The sequence below is a fragment of the Anabrus simplex genome, chromosome 11 (genome assembly GCF_040414725.1).
Source record: "Anabrus simplex isolate iqAnaSimp1 chromosome 11, ASM4041472v1, whole genome shotgun sequence".
NCBI lineage: Eukaryota > Metazoa > Arthropoda > Insecta > Orthoptera > Tettigoniidae > Anabrus > Anabrus simplex.
Genome location: NC_090275.1, coordinates 87,926,299 through 87,952,562, shown reverse-complemented (window position 1 = coordinate 87,952,562; position 26,264 = coordinate 87,926,299). Strand labels below are relative to the sequence as shown.

At 39.7% G+C, this 26,264-nt stretch overlaps 1 protein-coding gene across 1 annotated transcript in view; it reads right to left on the bottom strand.

Moving 5' to 3' along the window:
• LOC136883498 (fatty acid synthase) overlaps positions 1-26,264 on the bottom strand; it is a 703,772-nt gene that overhangs the window by 230,182 nt on the left and 447,326 nt on the right. The window contains exons 21-22 of the mRNA XM_067155848.2: positions 14,208-14,413; positions 3,691-3,927 (exon numbers count right to left, since the gene is read on the bottom strand). Of these exons, the coding sequence (XP_067011949.2) occupies positions 3,691-3,927; positions 14,208-14,413 (443 nt within the window). The remainder of the gene's footprint in view (positions 1-3,690; positions 3,928-14,207; positions 14,414-26,264) is intronic.

The window sequence follows — 26,264 nt, the reverse complement described above, 5'->3', positions numbered from 1 at the left end:
TAAGTTAAATGGGTTCTTTTTTACTGAAGAAAGAACACCACCTAATGTACTAAATTCCCCAAACTCAGTACGCAACTCCGTTATGAACCCTTTACCTCACCAACAACATTTTACATTCCACCCTGTTACTGCTAATGAAGTTTAAAAAGTATTATATTCTATCAAATCAAAAGCCAGAGGAGTGGATGATATCCCTATAACTTTCTAACACAACATTATTGGCGCTGTTTTACCAATTATTACCCACATTTTCAACTACTGCCTTAAAAACGGAACCTTTCCTTCACTATGGAAACAAGACAATGTTACCCCTGTGCCTAAGAAACCTGACCCCTCCCAACCATCTGACTACTGACTAATTTCTATTTTACCTGCGATTTCCAAAGCACTCGAGTGTCTGGTTCATGAGCAGGTGTTGGAATACTTAAACGACCATTCTCTCCTAGACCCATTGCAATCTGGCTTCAAGAAGGGACACAGCACAGCAACTGCCCTGCTCAAAGTGACTGAGGACATAACGACATGCAATGGACCAAAGACTGGTGACAATACTTACTCTCCTCGATTTCAGGAGCACATTTGACACTATAAACATCCAGGCTCTATTAAACAAGATGCAATCTTACTACTTCGATCAACGAACTACAATATTAATTTCTTTTCATCGTACCTCAAAAATTGCACGCAACGAATTATAACCCTTGATCAAACCTCCCACTGGCTAACCAGGAAGGAAGGCACGCCGCAGAATAGTGTTTTAGGCCCTTTGCTCTTTATTTTATACATAAACGACATTTCATCTAATTTAAAGAACTCTAGCTACCATCTTTATGCGGACGACTTACAAATATACTGTCACTGTAAGACCTCTGATTTGCCTCATGCCATAACAGGCATCAATGCTGACCTTCAGCGACTTAATGCTTACTCCTTGAAAAATTCCTTCCTTCTTAACCCCTCCAAGACACAAGCAATCATTATTGGCTTTCAAAAATTGTTGACCATACTAGGATACGAAACTATTCCTCCAGTTATACTGAATGGTAGACTTATTCCATTCAACCAAAATGTGAGAAATCTTGGAGTGACAATGAACGAAACTTTAAATTGGTCTGAATATATTAAGAATGTGTGTAAAAAAATATTTTCGATACTTCATTCGGTTAAAAGAAACAGCAATACTTTACCTTGTAATGTGAGAGTCAAACTCATACAAACACTAGTGCTCCCCGTCCTCGACTAATGTGACGTCATTTTCTAGTAGACGCAACGAAAGAGCAGACTTCGAAACTTCAGCGAGTGCTTTATTGTTGCCTTAGATTTATATACAGTCTGAGTTATGATACACATGTCACCCCATACTATCACATTATTTCATGGCTGAAACCTGACAAATGACGAACGTATCACATACTGATACAGATATACAGACTGCTCTCTGAAGACAGACCACTATACATTTCATCCCAGCTTAAGTATTTGTACTCCTTTCACACCAGTAATACCCGCCTGGTTCCTCCCTTTCTATTCCTGTTCACTGATCCTTTATGTACAACAATTCCTTTGTTGTGACGGGTTCTAGGCTTTAGAATTCCCTGCCTATCAGAAATTCCATCTCATTACCTAAATTTAAGACTGCCTGCCGAATGCAGCTGACTAACTTGTATGACTGGATGATTGAATGAATGTGAGTTAGAAAAGTGTAATGTATTTTTGTGTAGGTATTTATTTACACTATAATATTAATGTACTCAAACTCTGTTCCTAACGATGTATCACTACAGTGTAAGACAGGGCCAAGAGCCCTAACTTCGCTACCTATAAATAAATAAATGAATGAATGAATCAATGAATGAAAGAATGAATGAATAAATAAATAAATAAATAAATAAATAAATAAATAAATAAATAAATAAATAAATAAATAAATTCCAAAACTAATGTACCACTTATTAAAATGAATGAATATTATATCTGGATTAAAGCCACTTTATATTAACAAGATCAATATTTATTTATTTTAGTAAATCACGAGCCATGAACACCTACATTCATTAATGTAGCACTTGTTTTAACAAAGCCATTTTCTCTTCATACAAACACCCTTACTGCTTGCTTTAAAATTTATTTCAACCAGTTCCCATGTGTAGTGAGGTTGTAGCACTTATTCAAGATGACTGCTGCACTTGATATCTGTCAAAATTAATAAGGTGTTACAGACTTCCTGTATTGTGAGCCTGAGATGATGGGAAGTATCTACAAGGGGTTGAAACAAGTGTATGGAGACAATGCTGTTGGCTGCAGTACAGTGTCACAGGGCACAGAGGTTATCAGGCAACAAAATGCCCATCAAGATTGAAGATTCTCCTTGCAGTGTTAAATTGCACACTACACAAACACTTGACATTGCGCAGCATGTCAACATCATTGTTATGGACCAAAAAAACATGTAACTATGAGAAAAATGTCACACGAATTGGGATTTGGGGAAGAATGTGTGTAAGAATACTGGAATAGCTAGAGTTGGAAAGAGGTTTGTTCCAGGTGGGTTCCAAGGATGTTGACAGCTACTCATTTAGAAACAAGTAAGACCATGTGCATCGAACCCTTGATGCTGTATGAGAATCGTGTGAATGACTTTCTTCAAAGAACAGTGACAGTTGCACCATTTTAAACAATAGATGAGGAGAATCGGTGGCTGAAATAACGCAAATTCACCTCAAAAATGAACTTCAGAGGGTTGCCTCCAACAGGCAAAATGATGGCCACTATTTTCTGCGATTTGAAGGAAAACCGGCTTGAAGATACATTATGTGCCTAAAGAATACATATATATGGGTTGTTCAAATACAAATCCTGATTCTTCCACTTCCACTTCCACTTCCACTATTTCAGGACAGTTTATTGGATGATGGCAATGTTGGCCTTAACATTTTGCCACCACCAGGAATAGTTCGTGCATGCTCCTTACGGACATTTCTAATGGAATATTTCAGTGCAGAGATCCCATTAACCCATAAATGTGCAGATACCCACTATATATTCATTTAGAAAGTTGAGTACTGTTATATGTTTTATAAGTTTGCAAAAGTGAACATTTATGTCTTCCTTGCAAATGAACTTGCTAGTGCAGCAGTATTCAACCATATTTTTGGTGTATCAGTGGACTTTTAATCTTTGTTGTCAAGATGATGTTGGTGTTAAACACGGTTAATTGTGAAGTTGTCTTGGAGTGCTTTAAAACTCTGTTCCTGCCACAACCACGAGCCATGCCCCATACATATTTACTTCTCACTTATGGCAGAAACTGGGTTGCCATCAGAGAGGGAGAAAGTGCGAACTTCCGGATTTCTGTGTGTCAGGAGCACTGTACCAACCTTGATGCAAATAATACCTCCACTGCATCCTTTCACCACCAGATTTTGAAAACAATATACAGGGATTAATTGGTATATACAGTATTTTTATATGTCTTTTGGTTGTCAAAGCAATATTTCTCCATAAAACAAGAAATCCTTAAGATTGATATATGAATGAAATAACCAAAGGAAATATTAAAATGACTGTTTCTTACTGGTCCATGAATACAGGATTTTGACTGTCCTGTATGAGGTCAATAAATACAGGACACCTGTCAACCCTATCCTATTTTCTTTAGAGAAATCTAATAGGCAAAAGCAAAGCACTCACTTTATTTTCTCCCTTCCCTGGAGCCAGGTCATACTGCTGAGATCTCCATAGGTGGTTACATGATTGTAGGCATGTGGAGAATCTATTACTGGCAAGGCATCCAACAGCAAGTGACGATAACTGCCCCACTGCCCATTTTTGAATACATTCACAGCCAGATCCTTGTCCAGCTGTGTATAATAGAAAGGAAGTGTAGGATCAAATGATGGGACATCCTTATCCAGGGTAAAGACACACCTAGAACACAGAGAAATCATATACATAAAATTATAATTTTGTCCATAAACTTGAAATTCTTGCTTCATATTCATATTTATCTCTCTATTTATCTATAAAATTTAGTAAAGATGGATTTCTTAAAGGAATTATCAAGTGGGTAAAAATCTCCCTCCGGCAAGAGTAAACGGCTTATTGTTCTCCACATAGAAAATGAAAGCGGTTTGCTCAGGTGAAACAGTCTAATAAATGAAAGAGAAATTTTTTGGAACAGGTAGTACTTCAGAATGCACATGCTTGCAATTGCTTTCTTCGACTCTCAAATATGGTGAGACAGCTCTTAAACCAGAGGGAGTTAAAAATTGCGGTTTGTACCAAAATCTTCCAAATCATCTCGATTGTACAGGAAAAACATTGTATTTCATGAAAAGTCAATGGAAATATATTTATTTTCAAGATCAAATCGTTAAATGATCACTCCAATAATTGCAGGCGAAGGCTTACCCTAACCTGCAATATATTCTATACTTAGCAGGTTGCTAAGTGACTATCACTTTCATTAGTGATTACTATTGTCAAGCCAGAAAGTATACACTTCCTCTGATGATGGAAGAATACTATTTTCTGCTAGATACTCTTCGATTCTCTGACCTTCCCAAGCTTCTGAATATACTCAATGGATGGCAGAACATTCCTAATAACTTACAAGCTCCTAACAGAAAACATTGGTGCACGTACAAACAGGAAGGTATCAAGTCGACTAGCGTTCTGTATGACCATTACCAGTAATAAAGCACAGAGACAACCTCTTCAAAAAGTGGTTGTCTACTTACCTGAAGCAGTTTTCATTCACGGCCAATTATATGTTGCACTATCTCTGGCAAGATCGTTTTAAAAATGTTAAGATTCAGATACGCCCGTATGGTCAAACCACAGTGAATACCATATGTAAAGAAGTGTTATTAACTAGGTACATTATGAATGAATCAGTTATTATGTACCGGTTAAAATATTCATAGAACTATTGAAAATGGCACGCAAAACAATAATGCTACGACAGGCATATCAAGATGAGTTATCTGACCTGTTTATAAGGAATGCTGCAGAGCAGCACGGGTCCAGTAGTAACAGTAAATCCAATTTCCATCCAACCCTGTATGAGGAAGACAGCTGTCAACTTGGCTCCGTGATTTCTAACACAGGAAGATGTTTGGAAAAAGTCAAGAGAAGCATGGCCAGAGCAGCCACCACTGAGCTGATATGATACGATGAGATCAGAATGGAACTGGAAAAGGAGTCAATAGCAGAGAAGCTGAGGACTTTGTGAGACTATCAGCGTATGGACATGTAAAGTGAATGCCTGGCACAAGAGCCCATGTGCATGGATAGAAAGATGGGTTGAAGGAAGACAGCCGCTGGGAAGACCTAAGAAGAGATGGCTACACCAATTGAGGGAGGACGTGGAGAGACGAGGAAGGAATTGGAAGTCAGTGGTGAGAGAGGAGGTATTTCTGGATGGAAAACAATGGCAAAGACCCGTTAAACACCACCACATCTCACATCCAGCATGCTAGAGGCGTTCTATGACGATAACAATTACCAAGTCCATCAACAGAAAGCATCACTGATGTAGTTGTCATGGTAACAATCTAACTGGTGATAATGGTTGTTTTCATGATTGTTTCTATGAGCTTCAAAGCCAAGTGGTAATTAGCAATGATGGAAAAAGTATGTAAAAGAAGTAAGTGGGCTGATAAATTGACTTTTCAAGCTAAAAAGATTAAAAGCAAGAACATGGATTTCCACCATATCACTAGTTGAACTGCAGAGAGCTGATGATAACGCTGTCATTGCTCAGGCAGAGGATGATCTATCAACAATGTGCAAGTTTGTCTCAAGCTTAATATCTCAAAGATCAAAATACTTCATCAGCCAAGACCAGAACACCCAGGAACATTGAATATCACCACTGGTGGAGAAAATCTTGAGGTTGTGGAATTGTTTCCTTATCTAGGTAATATCCTCTCATCCAAAAGTGATATTGATGCAGAGATATAGTATCATATTGGTTGTGTTGGTGCATCCTTGGGTGTCTACGAAACAAAGTTCCTGACAATCACAACACCAATGAAACAACTCAAACAACTAAATACTGGTGTATAATTTGGTAGTTATTCCAGCGTTGCTATATGGATGTGAATGGTGGACATCAAATCTAAAACACAAAAAAGAAACTTGAGCAATACCTTGAGCATTGTCTAAGAAGGATTCTAGAAATAAAATAGCAAGACAAGTGCACTAATGTTAGTGTGCTGGAAGAGGCTCATATGACAAGCATTTAAGCCACGATATTAGACAGCAGCTGCGCTAGATAGGTTATGTAATCCGAATGTCAAACTCTTGATTTACAAAATATATGTTCTTTCTGAGCCTACAGAAGGAAACCATAACAAAGGAGGAACAAGGAAACATTATAAGGATGTTTCAAAAGCCAGGCTTTAAAAGTGCAACAAAGATATCAATGCTTGGGAAAATTTAGAGTTTGAATCCTCATTACAGAGGAAATCTACCTATAATGGTAGAAATATTCAAAGCCAACCACTGACTCATTGTGGCAGATAGATGACAGAGAAAGACACAAAAAAAGGACCAATTTCCCACAAACAAGCATTTTCAAAAATATCTGCAATCACGGCAAAATAATATGCAGTCATCTTACTGGACCGTTCAGTAGTCCCTATATCTACAGGCTTTAAAATTTTCCAAGCCCGTAACTTCTACGGACTGAGCACAAGATTTAATTTTAAATCCCTACCCGCGATTTTTACAGGCTTGGTTATTACTACTTGCTTTTTGGTCCTATGCAGTAACAATTACTGCCACTAGATGGAAACTGACACCAGATTTTGTGATCATTTTCATGAATCAAGGATGCAGTGCAGAGAGGCAGAAGAATGCAGTATATCATCTGGAACTGAAGAAGTAAAGATGGTGTGAAAAAGGCTAAGAAAAGAGGAAATAGTTAAGGCAGAAGGCAGTATATAAATGACTCTGATAGTGAAACAGATGAAATGTGAGATATTACTGGAGTATTTGAAGGTTATGCATCGCAAGTAATTTCACGTAGGCCTTAACAGTAACACAGTGAGAGTTGGTTGCAGAGTAGGCTTCAGCCTACAAGTGGTCACGGTTCTATCGTGGCTCTACACGTCTGCATTCAGGAGACGGAGAGGGACTTGTCTCCACCATCGGCTGTCCCGAGAATGGGTGGTTTTCCATTCTCCTGCATTAAGGTGAATGCCAGGATAGTTCCTAGCATAGACCACGGCTGCTAATTCTCTAATCTTCAACGCAAGTCATCTCCTCCACTACATATCTCCTGGCCTGAGAAATGTGTCACCATCTAAGAGGCCCACCTCCCACTTCAGGGGAGGAATGAAAACATTGTAGTAGTAGTAACATTTTGAATATAATGAATATTTAATTTTCATGACCACATTGTACTTGAAATATACTTTCAATGCATTACTATGGCAAGGGTTTTAGCTCCACCAAATCAATACCAAATTGTTATACAAACTACTGTATTATATACTATCCGCAGAACTTTTAATTACACTTCGGCTCCCTAGTACTGAATCAGTACATCTCGGTTATCTTCAAGATAATGATAGACAAACTATGACACCAAAAATGAATCCATTATATATCGCCGGTAAGACATCTGGTGGTGTAATCACAAAATTTCGAATACTATTGTTATTTAAACAGTAAAGCAAAGGATAATATGACTGGAAACTGAAGTTTTGAAACCTATTAGAATGGAAGAAAATTTAATTTCATCATAGGAACACCTTAGAACGCCTACTCGGAAACATCACATAAAAATAAAAGCAAAAATAGCAGGTTGCTGTAATAGAGAAAAAGAAAATGAACCACTGATTGAGCCTCTGCATAAATGGAAAAATACTTTTCCACGATTACGAGGATTAAAACATTTTCTGCCTCTCGTCCTAACAAATCTGCAGGCAACCCTGGTAAGAAAATGTAGGCCGGACTAATTATTTTATTACCTGATATTGAAAATGAAAATCCACAGCCTGTTTCCAGTCATTTGACCGGGTCAGGAATGGAATGAATGAAGCCCCCATCTAGTGGCTACTATAGGTATTGTGCCGCCTGCCGAAGCCTGTCGCACTCCTCTGGGGCAATGATAAATGACTAACAGATGAAATGTTAATGGAGAGTGTTGCTGGAATGAAAGATGACAGGGAAAACTGGAGTACCCGGAGAAAAACCTGTCCTGCCTCTGCTTTGTCCAGCATAAATCTCACATGGAGTGACCGGGATTTGAACCACAGGTTATTTTGATATTATTACAGATTTATTACGGGATTTATTACGATGAAAAAAGTCTTGAGACATGATGTGATGTAGTCGTGGGCTTAGAATAAAGGTTTGGAAAATCCATATAGATTATACTGTTGATTCATTTCAGATTTTGGCTCCATTCAGTTGGCAGTTATACTGAAACGTATGAATTCTCTCCTTGCCCCTCACCCCTGTAAAATGAAGTGTCACTAAAAGTTTCACGGATAGTACATGTATGTACAAATGGGACTAGTTTTGACCCGACAGTTGGGTCATCATCAACCATTAAATTTAACCTAGAACCAGAATGGAGAAGCACATAATATGATTTTATATATAATTCTGAATTATTGTTGTTGACCAACTGTAAACATGGTAACTTATTCAAAAACAGCACCCAAGCAAAGGAAGTAGATGCCCAGTTGAACAATACGATGTGGATCATCTCTGGGACTATTTATCTATTCCAGGATACTAGTTACGAATTCTATCTCATGTAGTTTTGCTAATTGGTTTACGTTGTACTGACATAGACAGGTCTTATAGCGATGATGGGGGACAGGAAAGGCCTAGGAATGGGAAGGAAGTGGCCGTGGCCTTAATTAAGGTACAGTCCCAGCACTTGCCTGGTGTGAAAATGGGAAACCATGGAAAACCATCTTCAGGGCTGCCGACAGTGGGGTTCAAACCCACTATCTCCTGGATGTGACCTCACAGCTGCACGCCCTTAACCACATGGCCAACTCGCCCGGTATATCTCGTGTGACCCCACCAGACTTGCACCATTCAAATGCATTACTTCACAAGTACAATAAAATCTCATCCTACACATTCTTTCAAACTTACAAGGATATTAGTATCAGTAGTCAAAAATTCAGTGACGAACTGCCCCCCCCCCCCCCCCCCCAATGAGAACAGCCAAGCAGTTGACTGAGGCAGGCCTCAATCTGTCTGACTAATAAACAGTAGAACAGCAGTGGTTACGTGTTGCTCCTGATCGGTTTACTGTTCATGTTTCAGGAGGCTTTCACCTCTCTGCAAAACTTGGTTGATGTGTTCCGTAAGTGGGGTTTCTGGAGCTCATCTAGCGGTGGCCATGAAGCGTCCTGTCAGACTCTGGAGTATATTCTCTCTGAATGTCCGCTGTGCTCATATCAGGGATTGCAGGCAGATTTTGTGAAGGTTCAGTCATCCTTAAACCCTTCCCAGCATCACCCGCTTATAAGAGTCAAGATAATTATTTGCAAGTTGCATGAACCACTTATAAGCGTCATCCAAGTTCGTGTGTTTATTACAGATTGCGTCAACAGCTTATAAACATCAGAAATTTATAGATACTTCTGACATCTATATGGAATATCGTATTCCATGTAGAATTCATGTAGCCGTGCACACGTTTTCCACATGGTCAGCAGTTGAAGCAATACGGCTTCTGCGCTATAACGCCCAACTGTATTCAAACGGAGTAATTTAGCAGTGATATTGAGGAAATGCTCTTGCTTTGCAATGAAAGTGAGTTATTCTTCTGAAATGAGTGACAAATTCCATGATGACAAACATGATTGTGAAGAAATTGAAGGCATTCAGACTCAGCGGGTTACATTTGGAGGGCTGTGCAAGAGATTTGATTTTACTGGCAAAGTGGGATTCATGCTAACTTTGGGGATAACCCAGAAATTTTGTTAATATTAGAACATTTTGTTAGTAATGAAAAATTATCTGAAGTAAAAAAGAAAAATAATGTATACGCAACACGTGGAAAATTAATGCTCAGTTAAGGAGTTAATGCAATGGCTAAATGTGTGTGCAGCTCTGAAGATGTGATTTTTGCACTTAATTTTGGGAAGGGTATTGAGACCTTACTGGTGTATATGCCAATAATTATTTTATTATTAAAAGTTGTCTATACTGTGGCAGGTTGTCAGGGTCCTTAAGGTGAAAATGACAATGCAGAGAAGTATTTACTAAATTTATTAAACTACTATTTTCAGTTATTACAAGTGTGCACAAGTTTTTTTTTTTTTGCTATTTGCTTTACGTCGCACCGACACAGATAGGTCTTATGGCGACGATGGGATGGGAAAGGCCTAGGAGTTGGAAGGAAGCGGCCGTGGCCTTAATTAAGGTACAGCCCCAGCATTTGCCTGGTGTGAAAATGGGAAACCACGTAAACCATCTTCAGGGCTGCCGATAGTGGGATTCGAACCTACTATCTCCCGGATGCAAGCTCACAGCCGCGCGCCTCTACGCGCACGGCCAACTCGCCCGGTGTGCACAAGTTTGACACAGTTTGTACCCATGCACGTGGCTGAACACACAGCCCTCTGGGGAGACCAACTCCTGCTCACCAAGAGGGCCTCTGACAGTCCAGTGTCATTCCATGAGCAGTTCACTTCATGACTTGATTCGTACACCGCGCTGAACTCTGCACAGCCGCCTTGCTCGTTACTTGCTGATGCATTCCCGAATGAGCCACTACGAACTTGTGACCATTCCGTAACTGCCTCGTGCGACCTCACGATTGACTCAAGTCTGACTCTCGTTCCCCTAGTTTCATTCTTTATAGAGAACAACAGAAGATTCTTGGAAGTTTTCACTTTCAGGTCATTCTGGGTGCCTTGATTGTTGGCCAGCTTCCAACATCTTCTAACGAGCTTCCTCCTCAACTGCCTAAACTAATCACTGGGAATATTATTTACTGCTGCCACTGCTGAACAAGCACTGTAGTCTTCTGCCAGCATCATGCATTCTCGACATTCCTCTTAACAATACATTTCCAACCTACTTAGTTTAATGACATCATATGTTTCAATTTTTCGTTCTTTTGTAATTTTCTGCTGATCATGATCTTCTGGAACCATTTTCAGTTGCCTAGATGTGGTAAATGAGCCCCTCCATCTCACCCTGTCCTTGTGCCACTCTTCTTCCAATAACTTGCCTCAATCATGATCTCCATGCAGTACATCATTCTCAACTAGATCTATCCATGCCTTTCGTGGCCTTCCCACTGGTCATCTTCCTTTTACTTTTTTTCTTTTTTTTCTTTCTGTTTGCTGACAACCTCTTCATGAGATCAAACCACTTCAGTACAGAGGAACTTCATTTCAGCAAGCTGGAGTTTAGATTTATCTCTATTGGTCAGTGTTGTGGTTTCGAGACTGTATATAAGAAATGGTGTATAATAGGACTTGTAAAATATCATATTTGTTTTCAAGGGTATTTGCTCATCCCACAGCAGATGCCTTACTTGGTGGTAAAATTGCATTGCCTTATTAATTTGTTTATTTACCTCATGTTTTGCTAGGTTGTCGTTTGATAGAATGCTGCCCCAAGTACTTGAAATCTGGAACACTATACATCTTGGCTTCATTTAGCATGACTAATGGTTTTGCTCCCTCCTTATGCACTGCCATGTTGATGTTTAAACCATAGGTTTTGAACTCCTCATTCATTTTCTGCTGATAATGGGTAAAATATCTGACCAGCAATGAAAGGCAGGAAAATAAGAATCCAGAAGCCTTGCAAAATGCACACAGTTCGGATTAAATAAACAAATGAGTTACAGTCAAAACCGGTCATAACGACTCTGAAAGGACCACTAATTAATGGTGATTGTTGCACAAACCGGTCTTTTTTTTTTCTTTTTTTCCTTTTTTCTTTTTTATTAACACATTGGTGACCGAGTCTGAACGGAGGTTCAGAGGCTAAAACCCCCTGTCTACCGGATAGTTAAAGGATAGTTCAAGTCTACAAGAACAAATTTACACTGCTGCACTCAAAATCATGTACCGGTAACGCAAAAACTATTCTAGATACGGACCTCAAACTCTTAAATTGTGAACTGGATTATCTTTTGAGAAGCCACTGACTGTATCTACACCTACTATATACTACAAGTGCTATCTATACTCGACTTGTGTGCATCTGAGTCTCTGGTCTATTCCAACACATGAGATTGTTGTCCATGATTTGACATTAAAGGACCAAAAGCACTGTCAGAATCACTCACATAATTAGAAAGATCTAATTCACTGTCTCTAGTTACATCTGATAACCGTAGGTATATCTGATAACTGGTCTGCACATAATTCATCACAAATATCCATATCTGTTAGCAACTGCATCCACTGCACCATGTTGACAGCTGCACTGAAGCCCCAACAAATAGCACGGCATTTCTGATATTATTTTGTTATGAAGGTTTAAAAAAAAGAAGATGATGGAGTAATATTGTTGTTGTCTTATACTATTTATTCCATGACTACATGGTTTAAAACTTATCATTTCACCAACAGATAGTAGCAGCGATCAAGGAAACACAAGGTCCATAAAAACGAGAATTCTCATAACCCGTCAGGTATCGTCGGCCGAGAAACTACGAGAATTCTCGGGGCAATATATCTTCAAGTTATAGACTGCACACTTACATGGTTAATTAACAGAATAAAGTTAAAATTTCAAAAACTAACCTCATTGCACTACAGCCCTGAAGGGCCTTGGCCTACCAAGTGACCGCTGCTCAGCCGAAGGCCTGCAGATTACGAGGTGTCCTGTGGTCAGCATGACGAATCCTCACAGCCATTATTCTTGGTTTTCTAGACCGGGGCCGCTATCACACCGTCAGATAGCTTCTCAATTCTAATCACGTAGGCTGAGTGGACCTCGAGCCAGCCCTCAGATGTAGGTAAAAATCCCTGACCTGGCCGGGAATCGAACCTGCGACCTCCGGGTAAGAGGCAGGCACACTACCCCTATACCATGGGGCTGGCTTAAAACTTCAAAAACATAAGTCAAATAAGAACTACTGTATTGCAATACTGCATTTGTGGAGTAGAACTGTGAGGAATTTTCTTCTATGTTTACACAGTACGAACTGCAATAATATGTCAACAAAATATAAAAGAGTGAGGGAAGGTGGGGAAACAATGTAAATTGATCAATAATGCCGCAGATAGTCTTGGCTAATAAATGAGATGTTCTCTCTGTCCTTCCAAATTGTAGAAATCGTTGAATATGATACACCCAATTCCTTCATGAAGCTGACATTTATTTCCCCATTTTGCAATCGCCATGTTATTTGTGACTTTTCTTCAATATTAAATACTTGCTCTTTCTCTTACGACGTCTTCACAGCGATACTTGCCTGGACCAATTAGCAAACAGACGGATTTGAAATCTATACTGTACTAAAGTAAACTCATGTCCTCATCCCGAGGTGGTGCAGCTCTTTCCAGGCACACCTCCATTGGAGGTAAGCAGCATGTCCATTTCAAACACGTACCAGCCCTCCTGCCATTCTTAAATTTCTTGCAGTACCAGGAATCAAACCCTGCCCCCTGAGGATGGCGGCTAATAGTGCTAACCGTTACACTACGGAGGATAACTACATAAACTCATGTCCTCACCTGAGGTGGTGCAGCTCTTTTCAGGCACACCCCCAATGGAGGTAAGCTGCATGTACCATTTCAACCACATACCAGCACTCCAGTCATTCTTAAACTGCTGGCAGTACCGGGAATCAAACCTGGGCCACCGAGGACGGCAGCTAACAGTGCTAACCGTTACATTACGGAGGCGTACTACACTGTACTGAAAACAAGAGTTAGCAAATAAGCTTTACATTGTTGTCATCAATCCCCAAATGTGTAACAAACAAAAATCAACACTGGACGTTATAGTCAATACATTTCTCCGAAAATGTGAAAAAATGCACCGTTTTATATGATATGTTGTAATAAGCAATGTCGAACTACATTATTTTTTAAGATACAGTGTTTATGTAGGATTTAGACGGAACCATTGGATTTCACCGTTATATCCAGTACGTCGTTAAAAGTGATGTCGTAATAGATGGTTTCAACTGTATTCATTTATCTATCACAGATTGAATAATAATGAAATGGTAAAATCCACTGTTCCAGGAAACTTACCTAACCATTGCACAGTTTAGTTCTTTGTATAGGCAATTAAAGAAGCCCAGTATTCCATTGAAGGGTTGTTGTTGTGCCACGAGGTATATTCGCTTCTGTGCCTGAATCCTCTTGGTAGCTGCCTGTATTAGTGGTAACCAGTCCAAAGTTTCCTCTCTTATTTGAATGACAGTAATGTCTCTGGATGAGGAAAATTCATGCCGTTTCTGTAACACAAGAAAAATAAATGAATTATCTTTCAAGTGCAAAATTCTGCCATGAAGGGGAGTTCTTTAACATGTCAGTAAAGGAAAGGAACAAAGAAGCATCAAATCAAGACTCACCTATGTGGAGATGAAACATGAAAAGGAACAGATAACAATCTACACACAATGTAAAAAGAGGGAGCAATAGAAGAAGGAGACAAGGACAGACATAAAAACAAAAGGACCAGGATGATCTCATCTTCACTCACTGTTGTCTTCATAGAAATAGACTCTCTCCTGAACATCCTAGTTTTTCCACATCTATTTCTTCTTGACACCAATGTGCTTGTTTCTACTTCCCAGTTTCATCAGGAGGGCAAACATCAATATAAATATTGAGGGGCCATCTACAGGTCCTATCAAATGTTTAAGGACACCTACACATATCATGAACATGATTTCTGTCCTTAAACATTTGGTGTCAGCCATGTGATTATTGTACAGGAAACTAGTACATATTTAGAGGAACATTTGCTGACATTTTCATTAAAATATCACTTTCTTTTTAAGTTATCAAATCTTTCGTTTATGATAAATGGAAGGAAATAGCAATTTTTGAATACTTGAGAAGATATTCTTCTCCTTCTTTACTTTAGTACCGTTAGGCGTCGGGGCATTTTAGCCATTTATTAAAGCTTCCTCTGTCATGCGCCATTCTCTGAACATCACCCAGGGTCTTCCCTCACTTCGTGATCAGTCCCAAGATGTACTCCTCCCATTCAATCCGTGGCCTCCCTCGTGTTCTTCTTCCTGTTGGTCTGGCTCACCACACCTGCTTCGCTTTCCTTTCATCTTCCGTTCTTTCTAGGTGACCAATCCAGCCCAATCCTCTCCTCTCAATGATATCCATTATTGGCTCCTGTTGAAGCTCATCTCTCATTGCAGTGTTTCTAATATGGTCTCTTCGAGTTTTCCCAGCAACATCCCGCAAATATCTCATGTCAGCGGCGACCAAACGACTCTCCAGTTTTATATGCACTGTCCAACTCTCTGCACCATACAAGAGGGTTGGCAGGTAAACGGCATGATATATCCGCATTTCTGTGTTTCTAATAATTTCTTCCTTCTGTATGATTGTGTTGTTTATACCATAGTAAACTTTTCTAATTCTGTTGTTTATTTCTGCCTCTAATTTTCCATCCTCTCTGAAGATGGTGCCCAGGTACTCAATTTGTTCTACTTGCTCAATATCCTCATTGTTCCACTTGATCTGAAGCTGTACTTTTTCTCCTTTGGTGAATTGCATGACCTTGGTTTTGCTCACATTCACTTTCATCCCACGGTCATGGAAGGCATAAGCCCATTCAGTAAGAGCTTGTTGGAGATCCTCCTCTTTCCGAGCCAAAATCAGAATGTCATCTGCATAGACCAAGGATTGGCCATATATTGGTCTCATGTTCCAGTTGCCAACCTTCATTCTTTTAAACTGCTTAATGACTTCGTTCATGAAGATCACAAAAAGAACAGGGCTCAAGCTGTCATCCTGCTTTACTCCCTTTGCCAAATTCCCTACAGCATTCACCAGCTATTCTCACCACTCCTTGGACTCTATTGTACATGCTCCTAATGCAGCATAAGAGAGTCTTGGTTACCTTTTCCTCTTCAAGTGCTGCCCAAAGCTGTTCCCTGGGGACCGAGTCAAATGTAGCCTTTAGGTCGACAAATGCAGCTAGAAGATCCTTCCGACGACTAAGTTGTTTCTTTATAACAGTTCTTAGTGTGTGTGTATATATGGTCGTGTGTTTGTCAATTTGGCCTGGAAGCACACTGTTCTTCTTCCAAGTTTTCCTCTACTTCTTGTCTTAGCCTACTCTCCAATATGTAAGAGTATATCACTCCGGCCACACTGGAGAGATAAATTGCTTCTTATGGATAGGAACAATAATGCTCTTCTCCCAATCCTTTGGAATCTTCTGAATGCTCCATGCTTGTTGGCATATCCTTGTCATCCATTTTACCACAGCCTCTCCTATATACTTCATCAATTCCGGTGAAATTCCATCCCAACCAGCTGCCTTGCCCACCTTCATTTCACTGATAGCCTCTCTTACTTCACTTTGCATAATTGTCTCCCCTTCTTCTAGTTCTTCTTCTGCCCCATTACCGGAGTCGTCTTGTGAATTCTAGTCTGCATGGAACACGTCCTCATAATAATTGCTCCACGTATCAAGAATGTCCCGTGGTCTCGTTCGGATCTTCTGGTTCCTGTCTATAATGTTTCTGATTCTCTTACCAATTTTGCCTTGGAAGGATCTTATTATCTTCCAAAACTTCTTCCTGAGAATGGTTTTCCATGGTTTACCACTCTCATGCTCTAAGGCAAATGCCGGGACAGTTTCTAGTATAAGCTACAGCCGCCAACCCCCTCACCTTCTCCGAACATCATCTTCACCGTATCATATCTCCCTATTATTATTTATAAGTTTCATATTCCGTATTGATTGGATTTAATGTAATAGATAAGAAAAATGTTCCACCGATCAATACATTTATTGTGGATGAATTATTACACTAGTACCGGTTTCGACCTATCTTGGCCATCATCAGCTAGCACACAAATTTACAGTCATGGGATAAATTACAAAGAAGTTACTTAAGAGCATCCGGATGTCTGATAAAAAATGAAAGTAAAATATATTGCAGTATGTTGCGTTAAAATAGCTCTGATTAAAAGTAGTGATGGTTAGAATAAACTAATACCTATTGATTGAGCATGGACATGAGTACATAAACACATTAAAATATATATGGCACATCATAAGACACTAAAAATATATAGCACAATAAACACATTAAAACATGGTATGTTATAAAACGTCTATTAAAATTTGAGTTCATGTTGCATTGCATTTATTCATTCTTCAATCCTCTTGTAGTTCTTGTGTTGATTAAGTTGAATATCGAGAATGTTCTATGGTTGATATACTTTGTATTGGTATGTTATAAGAACTCTTGTCAGTAAAATTCGAAAATTAAGTTGATATAGCAAGATAGGTTTTAATATCAGAGTAGTTGGTGGTGACATTTCTCTCGTCTATGTATGTATATGGTCGTTATTGTTGTTGCTGTGGAGGTTGTGTACCGATATGTTTGGATATTTGTTGTGCTCTGCCTATGTGCTCTGCTAGCTGATGACGGCCAAGATAGGTCGAAACCGGTACTAGTGTAATAATTCATCCACAATAAATGTATTGATCGGTGGAACATTTTTCTTATCTATTACATCATATCTCCCTAGCCTGAGGGACGGTGTTACCATCTAGTAGACCCACCATCCCCTCCAGGGACAGAATGAAAATGATTTAGTAGTAGTATAATCATGCTGCAAATGAAAATAAACGTGGAGAAGACTAAGACAGTAGTGATAACGAGAGGTAATATAGAAGGGAAGACAATTAGAATGCTTGTCCTATGTGGGTCACCCCATTCCAAGAAAGAAGATACTGCATTGAATGATATGTGCCGTGCAGTTTCTGGCTGCTTCAAAGCAACACACATGGAAACACACTTGTTGCATAGCTCCAACTCCAATCTGATGGCAAGTAATAGCTGAAACCGAGAAACTCAGAGAAGATGTGGATCACTGTCATCGTCTGGATGGCCATGAAATAGTACAATGTCTCAGGACATGGACGAGTTTCATTCATAATGCCAAAGCAGTTCCAAACACAACAAGTGTTCTTAATTAGCAACCTGATTGGAATCAGCCAGAAGACCCTTAAGAGGATAAGACCTGGAATCCTGAGAACTAATGCTACACTCGAAAGATAGGGTTATACACAGAATACTGATACTAATAATAATAATAATAATAATAATAATAATAATAATAATAATAATAATAATAATAATAATAATAATTGTATGACCTCAGCTACTGTGTGCAGACATTTCAAGTTGACGCCATCTGGCTGTCTGCTCGTCAATTTTGACGTTCTGTTTTACTCTAGGCCCACTAGATGACAGACCGAGTAAACCAAAACTCTCTTGGGCGTCTACGGCTGAGATTTAATGAATTTTGTCAGGTAAACACCAAATGTGTCACCAGAGATCTTTTACATGCCGACATCGTATAACAAGGAGTGTCGAATGGACTTTTTTCCGCCCTTCAAAAATCTGACTACCTCTGTCGGGTTTGAACCCGCTGTCTTGGAATTCGGAGGCCGACACTCTACCACTGATCCGCAGAGGCAGCTTAGAATACTGATGTGTCTGTGGTACAAATCAAGAACTTGACCACCTGTTTCATTATCCAAACTGCCCTGTGGACACTCAGATTGAGGACCTCATTACAGTCAGTGATAAAGCTGTTGTGACTGGATTATACTGTAAAAATTTCAGCATCTGATGAAATAATGATGATGATGATGATGATGACGATGATGATGATGATAAAGTAATAAGAGAGTGGTGGAAGGAGGTAACTAAATAGGGGATACTATGTGGTATCTCTCTGGGATACAAGCGTAATGGATTGAATGTCGATTATCTGGCATTCACCGTTTCAAGGTGGACCTTATTAATACATTATTTTAACTCTATTGTAATCACAGTTCAAAATGGATCTATTATAATGAAATTTATTTCTTTTAATTATCTGGCATTTACCAACGACCTGACACTTCTACAGGGACAACATTGAGAAAAACTCAATGTTCTCAGGCAACATTATCAACTCGAGGTAGGGACCGAGCTCGATAGCTGCAGTCACTTAAGTGAGGCCAGTATCCAGTATTCGGGAGATAGTGGGTTCGAACCCCACTGTTGGCAGCCATGAAGATGGTTTTCCGTGGTTTCCCATTTTCACACCAGGCAAATGCTGTGGCTGTACCTTAATTAAGGCCACGGACGCTTCCTTCCCATTCCTAGCCCTTTCCTGTCTCATCATCGCCATAAGACCTGTCTGTGTCGGTGCAACGTAAAGCAACTTGCTTGCAAAGATAGGGCTACACATTTCACTTGGGAATACACAATACATCACAATAATCAGCGAATCTCCTTGTACACTGCATCTGGAGCAAGAAATGATCAAGAAAACCAGCAGTTTTAAGTACCTGGGTGAATGGCTGGAACCCAATCTCCCCGAAGGAGTAGCATTATCAACTTGAGTAAATAAGCTAGAACTCGCATACCAACTGACCAAGAACACCTACAATAAAAAGTGTCTCTCCTGAAACACTAAAATGAAGCACTACCAGACAGTCATCCACCCTGAAGCCTTATATTTTCAGAATGTCTAATATTCAACAGGAAGGGACTCACGACAAGCTCAAAATCCAGGAGGGAAAAATATTGAGGAAGATATCAGGACCAGTCAAGGAAGGGAATGAATGCAAGAGGCACCTATCATGTTATGGACACATCTATATGATGCATCATGCCAGAGTGGACAACCAACTTCTTGTTTACTGGAAAAACAGGAAACCAAGTACCGTGGTTGATTGAAGTAAACAAAGACCTGTAGAAACTGGGAGGAACAGAAAGAGACTTAAAAGACCGGACATCTTTCAGGAGGATGATTAAGCAATAGAGGTTCCAGAACTGGGGTTTCCAAATGGCGGCCCGCGAAGACATTTTTGCGGCCTGCGAGAGCATTGTAAGAAATAATGTGAAGAAAAGTCACAAAAATATTTATTAACTCGTTCAAAAACATATTAATGTTTGTACACCTTATAGGCCCTAGTTAGAACTAATTATTATTTAATACTAGTTCCTCTTTTCCAGTATTAACTTGTTCTCAGCAGATTATTTTTGATTTTAAAACATTTAAAATCCAAATTTCAAGTAATAATGTTTTTATTTTCGCGTCCCACTGACTGCTTTTGATGGTTTTCAGAGACACCGAGGTGTCAAAATTTTGTCCCACAGGAATTCTTTTAGGTGCCAGTAAATCTACTGACATGAGGCTGACATATTTGAGCACCTTCAAATAGGCCTACCACCGGACTGATCCAGGATCGAACCTGCCAAGCTGGGGTCAGAAGGCCAGCGCCTCAACCGTCTCAGCCACTCAGCCCAGCTCCAAATTCCACACTTTATGCAATTTTAAAATAATGTTTTAAACAATTATAATGATCAAACCCTCATTTCAATTGAACTATGCATATTATTTCATAATGGTGCTCCTGTACTATTTACAGTATTTTACGAAAATTGACCTATTCAAGTGCGGCCCGCAAAAATGACTAAGGTTTCCAAAATGGCCCTCGAGCCCTTACAAATCAGAAACCCCTGTTCCAGAGCAAACCACCAAGAAGGAAAGAACAACACAGTCAGAGGACGCACAATTACTGGGCCAACATTAAAACCCATCCCAAATGCAATAGCTGAATATCGTAGTCCTCAGTCGGCCTGTAAATAATAATAATAATAATAATAATAATAATAATAATAATATCAACAACAACAACAACAACAATAATAATCATAATAATATTTTTTTAACATGGGAATGTGGGAAATCTTTCATGAGACACTTGTGAGGGTCCGCACTCCACAAGCGTGTGAGATTCCTATTCATTAAAACCCACACACCCTTTTCCCATGTCGTATATCTCTGCCCCAGAACCGCTTTCGCATTACTTCAGGGCAGTGTCATGCTAATTTCTCAGGTTTCTTCTTTCTTTATTTCTCCTTTACTCACATTTATGAGCATTCAAATTCCTCTTTTTCTGATGCAGGATGCCTTCTACATATACTGCTCCCTGATCCCAAGATTCTTGGTTTTGTAGCATCACCTGCACAATAGTTTCTAGCATCAATTCTCCTTGTTCAGCTTCTAAACATCTTCTGTGTGTTGACCAATGATAACATACAAAAAAATGTGTGAAGTACATTGTCAACATCATTGCAATAAATACACGCCGAATCACTCGCTCTACCTACTCTGTGTAGAAATTTCCAGAAGTATCCATGACCCATCAAGAGCTGCGTAAGATAAAAGTTAACCTCACCATGAGCTCGTGCAACCCAATCACCTAAGCATGATATCAGCTGCTTAGTCCATTTTCTTGAGGATCTTCCTCCCATCTTTTCTGCCATCATTCCATTCATTGCCTATAAACTAGCTCCTTAGCGTGCTTCTTTCTGAGCTCCCCTTGAGTTTACCAGACTTCCTGTCTCTCCAAGGCAAGTAAAATAATCGGTGCTATCGTAAGAACCACAGGTTTGGATACTGTGCGATACGTGCTTGTAATATGCAATGCTGATCTCCGCTGTAGTGCAGCTATCCTTTGCTGGTATTTTTCAAACTTCAGAGATTCAGCCCAGACTTTAGAACCATACAGAAGTGTCGACTGAACTATCGACATTAGAAGTTGTCAATTGCTAGATTTTGGGCCTTCAACGTTGCTCATTAATCTACTCACCGCAATAGTTGTTTTCACCGTCTTATCCGTCACCCATCTGATATGATCCCAAAATGTAAGTTTGGTATCAAGTGTCACCCCGAGGTACTTTATACTTCTAGATGTTTCGATTACTGTTTGTCCAATATACATTGGAATAACGGTCGTGATCCTTTTTTCTTGTGAAGAGAACTAACTCTGTTTTATGATCTGCCAGCTGTAATCTGTGATTCAGCATCCAAACTTTCACCCGTTGCATCACTTGATTTAGCTTAAACTGAGCCAGCTCCAAATTTTCAGCATAGCCTACTAGCATTGTGTCTTCCAGAATCTTTAACCTCAATAATCTATCATACACAATGTTCCACAGATTTGGGCCAAGGATGGACCCTTGAGGTGCACCAGCTGTGAGCTGTTTCACTCTGCCGAATAATAATAATAATAATAATAATAATAATAATAATAATAATAATAATAATAATAATAATAATAATAATAATAATAATAATAATAATAATAATAAACAGATAGAACAAAACTTTAGGGAGAATGAAAGCAGAGCATACTACACAGCCTTCAAACACAAACTCACTGGCTATAAACCACCATCTCTATGCTTTGAGCAAAAGGACAGCACACTGGTGACGTCAAATGAAGAAAATTGCAGCATTCTGGCAGACTACTTCAAGAATTTACTTAATTGCTCTAAACGGCAAAGCCCCATTGAGACCAAGAAACACTTACTCAGGTACCCAGATTCCAGACCACCCGACAGAGATAAAATCAAGCGCCACATTGCCCGTCTCAAAAATAACAAAGCGTCGGGGGAAAGACTCAGTAGTAGCAGAACTATGGAAATATGCACCACAGGAATCACTTGATATCTTGCAAAAGCAAATAGAAGAAATTTGGAACAAGGAGACCCTACCCGAAGATTGGAAAATAGCTTTGATTCATCCATTACACAAAAAAGGAAGCATGAAGAACATCAACAACTACAGAGGAATATCTTTGCTACCTGTGACTTACAGAATTCTATCACTTGCTATCCTAGAGCATTTGGAAGCACAAGTCGAACATCAAATAGGTGAACATCAAGGAGGGTTCAGAAAAGGTCGGTCAACAGCCGAACAGATCCAAAATCTCAAAACGATCATCAGATATTATACACTAAGGTCCAAGCAGTATGTGTCTGTCTTTGTGGACTTCAAGAAAGCATACAACTCCATTGACCGGGAAGTCCTGCTAAACATTTTAAATGAGTCTGGAGTTGATTTGAAACTGCTGGCATTAATTAGAGCCACCCTGACTGATACAAAATCCAAAGTGAAGTTCCACGGATGTCTCTCACATTCCTTTGAGATCAAAACAGGAGTCCGACAAGGTGGTGGGCTATCCCCAATACTCTTCAACTGCGTTCTTGAAAAGACCATCAGAACCTGGCGGGTGAGATAACAGGAAACCAACTACAATCCATTAAGAATAGGAACCAAATCCAAGGGGATCACAACAGACTGCTTAGCATTTGCAGATGATATTGCTGTTCTCTCAAACGACATAGAAACCGCTAGAGCTCAAGTTGAAATTTTAAAGGAAATTGCCGAACAAACTGGTCTGCAGATATCGTTTGAGAAAACAGAAGTAATGACTAACATCAAAGAGACTCCACCAAAACTCCATACAAAATATGGGGACATCACATGAGTAGGCAAATTCAAATACCTGGGTGAGATCATCATGAAAAATGGAGTGGACAAAGAAGCACTCCAGGAGCAAGTACGCAAACTGGAAACAGCCTACCAAACATCCCGCACAATCTACAACAAAAAATGCCTTTCCCAAAACACCAATATATGTTACTACGAAACAGTTCTGAAGCCAGTAGTTCTATATGCAGCCGAAACCCTGTCTCTAAATGCCAACAAAGGACTCCTTGAAGAGGTGGAGAAAAAAGAGCGCAAAATTGTGAGAGGAATCTTGGGATCAAAGTACAGAAATGGAATCCATCAAAAGAGATCCAACGAGGAAGTCTACAGCAAAATAGAGAAAATTACCGACACAATCAGAAAAAGACGCGCATAATTTCACGGTCATCTGAAAAGAATGGACGGAAGAAAGTTAACTAAAGAAATCTTTCACTTTTTTCATTCAAACCCCAAAACCACAATTCCCTGGTTTAGAAACACCAAAGAAGACCTGCAAATGCTACATATCTCAGCTGAAGATGCCCTTAACAGAGATCGCTTCCGCAAGAAAATATTGACGAACGGGCTAAACCGAGACGAGCAACCGAAGAGAAGACCTGGTGCCCCTTGGACAGAGGAGCGTAAGCAGGCCCACTCACAAAGAATGAGGGAAATTTGGGCTCTAAAGAAGGCCAAGTTCAGTGTCAAATGCAACAAGACTTAATTTTTTTTATGGGGAAGTGTGGGAAATCTTTCGTGAGACACTTGTGAGGGTCTGCACTCCACAAGCGTGTGAGATTCCTACTCATTAAAACCCACACACCCTTTACCCACGGCGTATATCTCCGCCCCAGAGCCGCTCTCGCATTACTTCAGGGCGGTGTCATGCTAATTTCTCAGGTTTCTTCTACTTTTATTTCTCATTACTGCTTTTCATGAGCATTCATATCCCTCTTTATCTGACGCAGGATGCCTTCTACATATACTGCTACCTGATCCCAAGATTCTTGGTTTCATAGCATCACCTGCACAATAGTTTCTGGCATCAACTCTCCTTGCTCAGTATCTAAACATCTTCTCTGAGTTGACCAATGATAGCTTATGAAAAATGTGTGAAATACATCGTCTACATCATTGCAATAAATACACGCCGAGTGTTCGCTCTACCGACTCTATGTAGAAATTTCTGGAAGTATCCGTGACCCGTCAATAGTTGCGTAATGTAAAAATTAACCTCGCCATGAGCTCGGACAAACCAATCAGCTAGACGTGGTATCAGCTGCTTAGTCCATTTTCCTCGAGGATCTTCCTCTCATCTTTGCTGCCACCGCTCCATTTGTTGCCTACAAGCTAGCTCCTTAGCATGCTTCTTTCCATGCTCCCCTAGAGTTTGCCAGACTTCCTGTCTCTCCAAGGCAAGTAAATCAATCGGTGCTACCGCTGCTACCATAAGGACCGCAGTTTCGGATACTGTGTGATATGCGCTTGTAATATGCAAAACTGATCTCCGCTGTACCGCAGCTATCCTTCGCCAGTATTTTTCAAACTTCAGAGATTCAGTCCAGACTTCGCACCATATAGAATTGTCAAGTGAACTATCGTCATCAGAAGTCCTCGTTTGCTAGACTTCGGACTTTTAAAGTTGTTCATTAATCTACTTAGCGCAATTGTTGTTTTCACTGCCTTATCCGTCACCCGTTTGATATAATCCTAAAGGATAAGTTTGGTATCAAGTGTCATTCCAAGGAACTTTATACTTCTAGATATTTTGATTACTGTTTGTCCAATATACATTGGAATGATGGTCGTTCTCCTTTTTCTTGTCAAGAAAACGATCTCTGTTTTATGATCTGCCAGTTGTAATCTGTGATTCGCCATCCAATCTTTCACCCGTCGCATTACTTGATTTAGCTTAGAGTGAGCCAACTCCAAATTTTGAGCAATTATCAAAACAGCTATATCATCAGCATAGTCCACTAGCATTGTGTCTTCCGGCATCTCTAACCTCAACAATCCATCATACACTATGTTCCACAGATTTGGGCCAAGGATGGACCCTTGTGCTACACCAGCTGTGAGCTGTTTCACTCTCTGCTCATCTTCTGTGTGATATACTAGAGGACAATCTTTAAAATAATTTCACATTATGTGCATGAGATACTCTGGTAGTTTGAAAGTATTTTGAAGCACTTCCAATATGTCATTCCATCTTATCGAGTTGAAAGCATTCTTAACATCCAGAGTCACAAGGAGTATCACTTTTCGAGAATGATGATTACCCTTTTTTTTTTGCTGTATTCAACACTTCCCATACTGCATCGATTGTCGAATGTCCTCCTCGAAAACCATGTTGACAATCAGAGAAATTCTCAGCTAGTTGAACTGCTGAAAGTATTCTTGGCTGAAAAGTTTCTCTAATCCTTTACCACCAGTATCCAGCATACATAAAGGCCTATAGACCCCAGATTTCCCTTTGCTTATTAAAACTAGCCAAGCTGTTTTCCAGTGAGCACTAAACACCCCCGATAGCAGGCAGCTATTGTACATTTGCAGCAGTAGTTGTGGACAGAAATCTGCTATCAGCTTTAGTATCTCTGCTGGAATACTGTCTGGTCCTGGGGCTTTTTATTTCTAAGGGAACTAATTGCTCTTGTCAATTCTTCTCGTGTAAAAAGTGATACATCATCCATGAAGTCATCACCATCATCAGACCTCTCAGGATGATCTGGGAATAATGTATCTACAATATCCTTCATTGCATTTGAGTCCATGATCGGGTTC